The following is an 11,867-nucleotide window of genomic DNA, read 5'->3' on the forward strand; positions in this document are numbered from 1 at the left end:
GCATCCATCACATGACATAAAGTACACAATGACTAGTCTAACACACGTAAGTCGAATAATTACATGTGGACAGGTGCTCGCCGGTTTGACAAACTCATCTAATCGCTGGGATCGCTGGCTGACCGTGTCCGACGGGACGATCAGGAAGAATAAGCGGGCCGAGTCCGTTTGCTTGTCGCCACCGGTTTGTGATTTCGTACACTTCATCATCTACAAGCATTCTGTACTTCAGTCATTACACATGACGATATTGGTTGTTGTCAGATGGAAAGATGGACGACGTACGGGAAATCATTCAAGAATTTCTCCGAGATTTCCCAATTCCGATGATCTAATGGATCTTGGCCATGTAGAACGAACTGATTGTCAGCATTGTCCTCTCCAAGGGTGACTTTGTTGAAATTTTAAACTAGATGTCTAGTCCACTGTCTATCTGTGTTGTGAGGAGAAACGGTAAGGTGAGGACCAACCTCTATGAAAAGTATGGAGAGAGACAACTAGAGATGATGGATATAGTCGAGAAAAGATAAAAGAGTCGAACTCACTTGGGAAAGTATACTATAAAAAGCCTCAACCATATCATATCTTCCTCTGAGCAAAATCATCCGATCTCTAATAGAAGGAAAGATGATTCCGTCAATAAAGTGTTCATGAGCTACTGTACGTTGTACAACAGTAGGCTGTAATGATGGTGGAAGATGGTATGAATGGTTTACTCTGAAACTGCATCCAGTCAATATCTCAATATTGTTATTAGACCCGAGCAAACACTCACTTGGCAATATGATATGATATGAGCTTTCCGTAAGCTTTCCGAACAGCGTTCCCTCGAGGACAGGGGAGAAAGGCAGTCGGGAAACGACACAAGAGAAAAAAGAAAGACAAGATTTGTAGACTAAACCCACCAACATGGCTTCTACCATTCGATTACTACTATTGCCCTTCTGCAACGACGTCAAAACCTCGTCAACTGCCTTACGGCGTCGTAACATTTCTTCGTGACTCAAAACCGGTCCGTCCGCCGTACCCGTTCCGAAATCAGAAGCCAGCTTTCTCACTGCTTCTCGTAGTGTAACTTCGTTCTCCCTTTTTGCATCGTTAGTGTTCATAGTGACTTCCTCAGATCTCCCAACAGAGTCCGGGATCCCCGTTGTTCCCTTTCGCATGGATGTGTTCCCAGCTATGACGGAAGGACCGGCTGATGCCTGAGGAGTTTGGGTGGAGGAAAAATCACCATTTTGTTCGTAGTTGGATGAAGAGATACCGAAGGTTTCGAAATCACCCGCGGGGGCACCTATAGTTCCCATTCCTATCCCACTTCCAGCGATGGTGGGAGGAAACAATCCAGGTCTTAGACCGTCATACCAATTCCCGAGCATATTCAACTGACCTCGATTGGGGTATCCCATCAAGTTCCAAGCGTTCTGAGAGTTTTGATTGGGGATATCAGACCATGTGCTCTCCGGACCCGTTCGAGGTGTTCGGTTGCTAGAGTCTAAACTCGCGAAAGCGTCAAGATCAGGGAACAGATAGGCATAAGGTTCAGATGACACCTCTTCTGTTCTTTGTGTCTTTGCGGATCTGGTTAGTCCGTTGATAAACTCGTTGTTTAGTGGAGGAGCATTATGACCGGATGTGCTGGAAGAAGCAATAGGTCCAGTTGTAGGTTCAGGAGGTATTGTATCTTCAGGAGTATGAGATCGATCTGCGCTATCTGTCTGTGGATGATCGGAAGGATATCGTTTTCGTTTCGACCCTGCGGAAGGAGCTCTTCGGCGAATTCCACCCAGTTCTATACCAGGGTTAGCTTCGGATACTTCGCGAGAAGCTTTGAGAGCGAGGAAAGCTTCGTAGGCTGTATCGGTATCGGCACGATTGAGTATGGCGTCGAGTTGTGGATGAGTGAGACCAAGACGAGGTAGGCAGGATCCTAGACCTGCGGTGTCAGTTGAGCTGCCTCATGACCAGATGGGTCGCCGGACGTGATAAAGCAGAGTGATTGTCATGCAGAGATGGGTTTCTCAGATGTTTGATAATGACCTCAGGTCGTTGATTGATGAGCGTAGACATACCTTCTCCCACAAATGAAGCCATAGATTTCACCATATCTCTCAGATCTTTGTTTTCCTTCAACAGATTCCTTATGAGCAAAACCATCAATTCCACCCTTTCTTCTTTATCTCCAGACAGGACCTCCACTCTCGCTTCTAGATCTCGTATCTTGTCAATCAGCTTCTACCAACTGGTGAGCAGTAGTCCTTCAAGGGACGTACATATTGCTAGACTGTCAGCTCGTTCTCTCGAGAATATGCAGGAGACTGACCTGCTTACGAAGCCTAAATTCTCTCTGGGCCACTCGATTCTGAGCTTTCCTAGTCGCGCTGCTGATCAGTGAAACGTTCCCTGGAACTGTGAGGCAATAAACTCACGTAGATTTACCTTTGTCATCGTCGGGATGTATGGAATCATCTACACTTGAATGATCATCATCCTGGAAAAGGGATGACGGTGGGGGTGTCGAGTAGGCAGAAGGGGCCGACGTCAGCTGAGAGCTTGATCCGCACAAGAAGAAGACTAACCTCGTGTTGATGATCCCTGTGATAATTCATCTTGCCAAGCGCCGCTTATCTTTAGAGTAGTCGGGTCACCAGGATTGCATCACTTGAAAAAGTGGAGAGAGTGGAGAGAAGGTTGAAGAAGAAAAGCTGTGTGAGGTCGGTCGGTTTCTCGTGAGTACCCGCTCAATGTTCAAACCTTGATTGCTCACGGTGTATCACCGGTCGATCCCTTGTGGATGCGTTCTACGCATGTACCAGTCATATTGGGGGCTAAAGAAGTAGCAGTCTGATAATGCACTGCGATAAGCTCGAGACACGATATACCAGTCTCACGACCCCAGCCCTACTGGACTGTAGCCGTACCCGTTCCTGTGATCCCTTACCCCTGATTCCTCTGGAGGACTCAGTTGTGGATATAAGGAGTTGCTCTCTATGATATGCATATTCTTCTTTTCCTTTTGCCTCTCTACATTGTAGACAGTGAATTATCAATCGTTCGCCGCGTATTACAACTGGTGGAGATAGCGGGAAGTGAACTATCACGGGCGGATGGTACTTTGTAAAGTTCCGGGGTACCATGGAAGGGAAGTCCCAGATGAAAATCCCAGAGTCGAGTTCCCACTTCATACTTTATACCACCCCCGTCTCTCATACACCTTGACTGCTTATAAAACTTGCTGTGCGCTATGCCAGAATTTCTCTGATGTCGAGTACTCGGAATATCCACACACAGTGAGTAAACCTTTGAGGGCTACCACCTAAAATCAAAGTTCTCAGATGTGCTTTCCATTCCGGATCTATATAGCCTTCTGAGAAGGCAAAACCTGAAGCCTCTTGACCATATTGTGACATGCTAACAAGTACAATCACACAGATTCACAGAAACAGCCAGGATGACATCCAGCCGGAGGCCGGAGGGGAAAATGAGATGTGGAGATCCGGGACGTGGAAATTGATCAGGTAAGTAAGCAAACCCACCTGTCAAGGATACTGCCCACCCTGGGACAGAGGACAAAGGACAAGGGGACAAGGACTAGGAGTGACAAGGAATATACTTAAGATAACAAGACTGAGTCCAACAAGGAATGGGACTGTGACCCAAGGAATGTCTCTGGCTTGTTTTATAAGGTTAGAGGAAGCTGGACTGGACTGGACTCCAAAAGGGTGGCAATGGAAATGACTTTTGATCAAGAACTAAAGAAGACTACAAAGTATAAGATAGGGTTTATATAGACAAATCAGCCTTTTCCAAGAGGCTGACCTGCGGAATACGAGCGTCCTGAACCGTCCTGCACTGTCCTGCATGCACTGCCTTGCATCCCATCGATAACCACTGATATCCTACGATGCCATATCTGCGTTTACCTATGTCCTACTATGACATCCTACGTGTAATGATCCTGCTTGTGAGGATCACCACAAATAAATAAATGTAACCTACCCGTAGGGCTGGATACTGTCGGAACTCTGTGATGTGGATAATACTAGTCAACGATGGATCAAAGGTCAGTAATGGTCAGTAAAGAGTGTATCAAGGAAACTAAAGAGGGTCTGAGAGAGGATGGAGGAAAAAGGAGGAGAAGAAGGAGGGAAAAGAAGAAGTGAGAAGAAAGACAATGAAGAAAGAGGATGGGAGAAGAAAGACAATGAAGAAAGAGGATGGGAGAAGAAAGACAATGGAGGAAGAGATCCCCCTCAGACCCAGCTTATATACATGATTGGGGTTCCGTAGTACGGAACAGCTACGCCATATTTTACGGTACGGGGATTATTACGGGTTAGAAGTCCTCTAAGGAGAGGGACAACTTGTCTACGGAAAGAGAATAGGAGGAATAGGGTTCTTGCTAGGGAGGAACTACAATAAGTATCAGATGGGTGATAAGAAGAAGGGAGAGGAAGGGAACTATGGACTACTCCTCATGTAGGGGACAGCCAGGTTCACTACACTATGGGATGCGCCAGAAGTTGCTTGACTTTGTCGAAGGTAGTCGATGAGGAACTATGCAGAACATAGAAGTGCTGCAAGAACAAGAGACTGAGAGACTATGCCTTAGCAGGCATTAGAACAGAGGGACTAGAGACTAGAGAATTACTGGGGACTTATGCCTTGCAGGCATGGGAGCTAAGCACCGACATACTAAAATGATACTTGGAGTTTATGCCTGATAGGCATGAGAGCAGAGGTGAAATATTAAGACACAAAAGTGGAGGTTGAACTTGTTTTGCGCAACAAGGAACACGTGATGGTGTGATTCATGACACCACCCCAGTAGATCTGTCACGAGACCAACTAACCAGCATTGGGACGATATAACAGTGCCCTTCAGAGGCGGTGGTCTAAACCACTGTGCTAAAAGGCCTATTAACCGGCGTTTACGTGTAACGGTACTGGAAACACGACGACTAAGTCGCAGGTTGGGTCAAACTCGATGGAAGTCTCGTAGAAATCTAGGTGTCTCTGGTGCTAATGGATCGTGTCTCCTCTGCAATCGATGTAGCTAAAGAATTGTCACGAGACCAACTAACCAGCATTGGGACGATATAACAGTGCCCTTCAGAGACAGTGGTCTAAACCATTGCGCTAAAAGGCCTATTAACCGGCGGTTACTGCATACCGCCGGTCGCTGGTTAAATACCCAACCCATCCTATTACTATCACTATCAAACTGTCTTGTCACTTCGTGACATTATGCCTTCCCTTTCAGCCCCATCTGGGGCCCCAACAGGGATGGGCACGATAGGCCGAAAACTTTCTCCGAGAGGGAGGTTTTCCAAGTAGGGACTGAGCACGACCCAGCCCACCCTGGGAGTCGAACCCAGGATCCTACCCGTAACCGCCGGTTAATCTGTCACGAGACCAACTAACCAGCATTGGGACGATATAACAGTGCCCTTCAGAGACAGTGGTCTAAACCATTGCGCTAAAAGGCCTATTAACCGGCGGTTACTGCATACCGCCGGTCGCTGGTTAAATACCCAACCCATCCTATTACTATCACTATCAAACTGTCTTGTCACTTCGTGACAAGAATGATATTGAAGAATCAGCAAAGTTGGTACTTTGCTGATTGTACTATATACTGTCTACGGGTATCCTTGTCCTCGTCCTCTTCCTGCTGCAAGCGTCTACGTACATACTCGGACAGGTGAAAACCGCTTTTGAGCAAACCCAGTGGGGAAATCTTGAAAAGGGGAAAACCCGTCCCTACCTACTGCAGTACTGCCTCCAACTCCCGCTTTCCTCTATCCTAATCCGTTGAACTCGATAGAGTTCTCTCGATTTGTTGTTACCCCGTAACACTACGATTAACTGCCGGTTAATATGCCTTTTAGCACAGTGGTTTAGGCCGCTGTCCCTGAAGGGCACTGTTATATTGTCACAATGCTGGTTAGTTGGTATTGTGACAGCATAGTCTTGAGACTGAAGGGAAAACCCGTGAAATTAATTAACATTTGGTCTGTGAGTGTAGACTCAGATCATCCAAGCCTGGTTCCTATCATGGAGGTTATCTCACCCTCTATCTCTTGTGGTATCTGTGATGTATCCTACCCTAGTCTTTTGAGTCACGAACATCACTGTGAAGGTGATCCGTCTCTTGAGGATCAACAGTCATATGATTTCTGAGATTTTTCCAACCAGGTCCGTCTCTTTAGGCCTCTGATTCCTTGTTGCTTTGGCAAATGCTGACGACCAGCCTGTGTTTGATGATGTGGATGACAAGTTCCCTGGCCAAAAAGACAGTACAGCCAAAGAGAAGGTATTTTGACATGGTTCAAGGTCCTCCAGCCGCTTGGAGGCTATTTCACTTGTACCCCAAAGAACTGGCTAGAAACACTACCCCTGGTCCGAGCAAGTTGATTTCTAGCCTCAAGACTCCCCAGGATGTCTCTTCTAAGACTACAATGTTGCCTTGGGCCCAAAAGAGGAAAACCGGTCCAATAGAGTTGACCCCACCAAGGTCCAGCAATGTGTGAAAATCCCTCGTAAGACATACAATTCTGCGGGCTCGGCCTAATTGAAATCTCCAATGAGGCTCAGTGTGACGTCCTGGCTGACCAGCACCAGGCCATACACTGGCCATGCATGTGACATCTTGTTGCCACAGCACAAAATGGCACAATATTGCAATCAGCACTATGATTGCAATCCGGTTATAACCTGATGTCACGACTGAGGTTGCAGGGTCATGACACCCCGCCCTGGGAGAGGTAAGTCTTCTCCATCATCTCCAAGTTGTTCAATGAAAAAATATTCAGAAATGATCATCTGATGGCCAGGAAGTAGATCAGGACAGCAACTGGAGATGGACATGATTTAAGGAAAGTGTGCACAGGGGGAAGGTGTCACGACCCGAGAGCTAGGCAGTGACCAGAACCTAACTTCAGAGGACAACGACGATGAAGGGCGAAGTGATAGCGTAGAGTGGATTGGACAATGATGATGAAGAGCACCTCAGTGCTGAGGAAGAGTTGTATTGGAAGTCACTTAGACGAAGTGCGCGAGTGTAGCAAGCGCAAAGAGGATTGTGAAAAATGAGAAGTTTAGAAGTGTAACTTTTGAGAATTCATCGACAAGGAAGAGGGCTCGCGGAAGGGGTATTTATACCCTTGCGCCTCCACCTTGCCTCCACTTTCTAAATGACTAGTGTTCAGGCTTAGTGTCACGCCCGTCGAACAACTACTTCCTAATAGACCGACGGTCGACGAACCTCGGCTAACTTGATCCTTCTAAATCGATGTCTCACCCAACCGGGAGGGTGCAGGCGTCAAAAAGGGTGTAACTACGGCGTCCTTCGGCGTAGTTACTCTAGCTGGGGTTTTGTTCTACTGATGGCGATGTATCTCGATTTGTAAATAGCTATCTCTATACATCTTTCACTACTGACAACAATCAAGGATCGCTGAAGAACTTCAGCGATCTTCTCAGCTAATATTGTTTATTCCTCCTAGACGTTCATCCAACCCTCTTGCGCTTTGACGTACTTCAACGCACTTCGTCCAACTTCCCCGAGCCCCCGGCTATCCTCTTCCTCCTCCAACTAACTCCGCCTAACGTCGCCGTAATTCTGCTCCCATTGTCCCTACCTAGCCTAACTCCGTCTAACTTTGCCGTACTTCTGCTCCCATTGTCCCTCCCTAGCCTAACTCCGTCTAACTTCGCCGTACTTGGTCTCAGATGTCCTGAGTTACGTGTAGAGTAAAGAGGTTAAGGCGTGATGGGGGTTTTGATGGTCAAAGGAGGGTCATTGTTGGTGGAATAATGGAGGTGTCACGACGTAGTTCGTGACACTTAGCCTGACCTACGGTATATAATTCTAACCAATGTGTCCAAGTTGACCAATGTGTCCAAGTTGACCAATGTGTCCAAGTTGACCAATGTGTCCAAGTTGACCAATGTGTCCAAGTTGACCAATGTGTCCAAGTTGACCAATGTGTCCAAGTTGACCAATGTGTCCAAGTTGACCAATGTGTCCAAGTTCACCGATATGTCCAAGTTGACCAGTGTGTAGGCTTAGCCTAAACAGTGGTTAAACATTGATAACCTAGACTCTCATTTGCCACTCTAATGCCACATCATGTTCTAAAGTCCCTGATACTAATCCTAATAATGCCACATCATTGTGTATGATGTCACGAGACATACTGACCAGCATATGCACGATATAACAGTGCCCAACGGAACAGTGATCTTAACCACTGCGACGAAAAGGCCTATTAATCGGCGGTTAACCCTACCGCCGATCGCTGGTTAAATACCCTTCCCCGACTTTCGCTCGACTTGTCACACACTTTGTGACATTATGCACTCTCTTGGGCCCCCGCTTTGGGGCCCCGACAAGGGGACCCCACACTTGGGAAGGGTACGATAGACCGAAAACTTACTCCGAGAGGGAGGTTTTCCAAGTAGGGCCTGGGTTACCCCCGGCGCCGTCCGGGGAGTCGAACCCAGGATCCTACCCGCAACCGCCGATTAATCTGTCACGAGACATACTGACCAGCATATGCACGATATAACAGTGCCCAACGGAACAGTGATCTTAACCACTGCGACGAAAAGGCCTATTAATCGGCGGTTAACCCTACCGCCGATCGCTGGTTAAATACCCTTCCCCGACTTTCGCTCGACTTGTCACACACTTTGTGACATATGACCTGCCTCTGTGCAGTGTCATAACAGAAGGGAAGGAATTGGTGTCAGTGTGAGAATTTGTGGGTTCATCTAGGTTGAATGAAACACATACATATGGGCTCTGTAACGACCAGAGCAGAGACTAAAAGCACAAATGTACGAACTTCAAAGCTTGTGACTCGTCATTAACATACTGAGGGAAGTTAACTCTGATGAACCTATCAAGAACCTGTCTACACATGATGTATCTACCTACCCCATGTTTATCATACCAAGAGCCCAAGTTTTACGGGGTAACAACAATTCGAGGCAACTCCATCGAGTTCAACAAATTAGGATAGAGTACTCATTGTCACGACTTTCTCGGCAACTCCACCGTCTCAAACATGAGATCCGGTACCTTTATGGTCACCAGTAATGAGTATCACTCAAAAACTATGCACATTGATGACAAACACTTTTAAACAGAGTTAAACGGCCCAGGGGTGGGAGTAGGGGAGGGATTTTGGGCCCCTAGATTGGTCTTATGACCCGTGCACCGCCACTTTTCTTCCTAGCCTCCTCCTCCTGATTCTTCCTAGCTTCCAGCTCCTCTGCATGTTCTTCCTGGTACAGAGGGTCAAAGAATCCTCCATCGTATCTTTGCTTCTTCTTACCACCCCTAGTCGCTTGTCACAAAGTGACAAGTCAGTTTGGTTAGAGTTGATAGTTATGGGTTGGGTATTTACCCAGCGATTGGCGGTATGCAGTAACCGCCGGTTAATAGGCCTTTTAGCACAGTGGTTAAGACCACTGCCTCTGAAGGGCACTGTTATATCGTCCCAATGCTGGTCAGTTGGTCTTGTGACATCGCTCTGTCTAATGCCTGGGCGGCATACACATCCGCAAGCTCCTGTTTCACCATAGCAATCTCTGCCATTGTCACGAACTACGTCGTGACACCTCCATTATTCCACCAACAATGACCCTCCTTTGACCATCAAAACCCCCATCACGCTTTAACTTCTTTACTCTACACGTAACTCAGGACATCTGAGACCAAGTACGGCGAAGTTAGAAGGAGTTAGGCTAGGTAGGGACAATGGGAGCAGAATTACGGCGACGTTAGGCGGAGTTAGATCGGAGGAGGAAGAGGATAGCCGGGGGCTCGGGGAAGTTGGAGGAAGTGCGTTGAAGTACGTCAAAGCGCGAGAGGGTTGGATGAACGTCTAGGAGGAATAAACAATATTAGCTGAGGAGATCGCTGAAGTTCTTCAGCGATCCTTGATTGTTGTCAGTAGTGAAAGATAGATAGAGATAGCTATTTACAAATCGAGATACATTGCGATCAGTAGAACAAAACCCCAGTTAGAGTAACTACGCCGAAGTACGCCGTAGTTACACCCCTTTCAACGCCTGCGCCCTCCCGGTTGGGTGAGACATCGATTTAGAAGGATCAAGTTAGCCGAGGTTCGTCGACCGTCGGTCTATTAGGAAGTAGTTGTACGACGGGCGTGACAGCCATCAACTGCTCACATTTCTTCTCCAGTTTCTCAATTGCCTTGTCTTTATTGATCTCACCACGACACATTCCACGATTATTTGCTTGAAGGATGTGAATAGTGTGAGGGGTGAGAGGATCTTCCGCCAAGTCTTGGGGAGGTGGAGTCTTCAAAACTTCATCATCCTGCACACCCATCACATTCCGGTCTGATGGCCACAACCCTGCCTTCCTCCATGCTCCCCTCATCTGTCGAGATGTCGCAGTCTCTCACCAGGCCTGCTGATGCCATCCCCAAAACATACCCTTAGCTGCACTTGAGTCCGATGCACCAAACTGATACTTGCTGAGACGTTTGAAGTAATGTGCTTTCAAGATGTTGAAGAAATCAACATCAAGTGTCATGAATGACACTATCAAATAATGACTTGTCATAATCACAAGTTCAAACCTCCACTCTCATATCTTCCTCTGCTCTCAAGCCTATCAGGCATAAACTCCAAGACTATCTTTCCTGTGCTCTCATGCCTGACAGGCATAAGCTCTAAGTACTTCTCTAGTTTCTCTTTCCTCTGTTCTGATGCCTTGTAAGGCATAATCTCTGAGTCTCTTGTTCTCGCAGCTCTTCTATGTTCTGCATAGTTCCTCATGGACCACCTTTGACAAAGTCACCGACTCACAGCGCATCACGTAGGATGTCATAGTAGGATGTAGGTAAACGCAGATATGGCATCATAGGATATCAGTGGTAATCGGTGGGATGCATGGCAATGCATGCAGGACAGTGCAGGACGGTTCAGAGCGCTCGTATTCCGCAGGTCTGCACGAGCCTCTTGGAAAAGGCTGATTTTAGTATTTAAACCCTATCTAGTACTGTAGTTCTCTTCTTCAGCAATGTATCTTTTCAATTCCCTTCCCCTCGTTTGATAAGTCACTCAGTTGGTTCTAACCCAGCCTCTTGAACCCTCAGTATCCAAGGCAGTCACCAAGGTCCACGAGCCAGAGACTAAACCCCTCAGTTCTCAAGGCAGTCCTTTGCTACCGCAGTCTACCCGCAGGCGTGACATCAAGTGGCTGGAATTTGTCGGTCATGTTGGAGGGAAAGATGATACAGATGATGTTGCGAGCCCAACAGGCTTCTAGGAAGTTGACTTTGGTGTGTGGTTCTGCACCATCAAGGAATAGCAGGCGACGTCAACCTTGAGCAATGTCCCTCGTGTAGGGATCAAAAACATCTTCCAACCATTTGTAATGCATACGCCTAAAGGGTGACGCGCACTAAGCTCTTGTGCTGAAAGATCCAATGCTCAGCTCATAGTATGTGTCACGCCCCTCGTACAACTACCTTCTAACAGACCGACGGTCGACGATCCTCGGCTAACTTGGTCCTTCTAAATCGATGTCTCACCCAACCGGGAGGGCGCAGACGTCGAAAGGGGTGTAACTATGGCGTACCTTGACGCAGTTACTCTAACTGGGGTTTGGTTCTACTGATGGCGATGTATCTCGATTTGTAAATAGCTATCTCTATCTGTTTTTCACTACTGACAACAATCAAGGATTGCTGAAGAACTTCAGCGATCTTCTCAGCTAATATTATCTATTCTTCCTAGACGTTCATCCAACCCTCTCGCGCTTTGACGTACTTCAACGCACTTCGTCCAACTTCCCCCGAGTCCCCGGCCATCCTCTTCCTCCT

At 47.2% G+C, this 11,867-nt stretch overlaps 3 protein-coding genes across 3 annotated transcripts; 1 reads left to right on the forward strand and 2 right to left on the reverse strand.

The window, feature by feature from the left end:
* Positions 1 to 94: 94 nt before the first annotated feature.
* On the reverse strand, positions 95 to 2,386 carry TREMEDRAFT_34871 (uncharacterized protein; the record flags this gene model as incomplete). The annotated part of the gene is made up of 8 exons (XM_007007431.1): positions 95 to 221; positions 286 to 359; positions 546 to 723; positions 776 to 798; positions 906 to 1,082; positions 1,134 to 1,936; positions 2,073 to 2,235; positions 2,324 to 2,386. Coding segments are annotated over 8 exons (1,608 nt in total), but the record flags the coding sequence as incomplete, so codon positions are not given.
* Positions 2,387 to 5,940: 3,554 nt separating this feature from the next.
* Positions 5,941 to 6,877, forward strand: TREMEDRAFT_65508 (uncharacterized protein; the record flags this gene model as incomplete). The annotated part of the gene is made up of 5 exons (XM_007007577.1): positions 5,941 to 6,018; positions 6,185 to 6,198; positions 6,254 to 6,517; positions 6,742 to 6,767; positions 6,837 to 6,877. 5 exons carry the CDS (start codon positions 5,941 to 5,943, stop codon positions 6,875 to 6,877), a joined length of 423 nt encoding a protein of 140 aa, XP_007007639.1.
* A 3,246-nt stretch (positions 6,878 to 10,123) lies between these two features.
* TREMEDRAFT_65509 (uncharacterized protein) lies at positions 10,124 to 10,870 on the reverse strand (the record flags this gene model as incomplete). The annotated part of the gene is made up of 3 exons (XM_007007578.1): positions 10,124 to 10,412; positions 10,443 to 10,581; positions 10,849 to 10,870. The coding sequence occupies 3 exons, from the start codon at positions 10,868 to 10,870 to the stop codon at positions 10,124 to 10,126; spliced, it is 450 nt and encodes a 149-aa protein (XP_007007640.1).
* Positions 10,871 to 11,867: the final 997 nt, after the last annotated feature.

Source organism: Tremella mesenterica, assembly GCF_000271645.1.
Source record: "Tremella mesenterica DSM 1558 unplaced genomic scaffold TREMEscaffold_14, whole genome shotgun sequence".
In the NCBI taxonomy this organism is placed as follows: domain Eukaryota; kingdom Fungi; phylum Basidiomycota; class Tremellomycetes; order Tremellales; family Tremellaceae; genus Tremella; species Tremella mesenterica.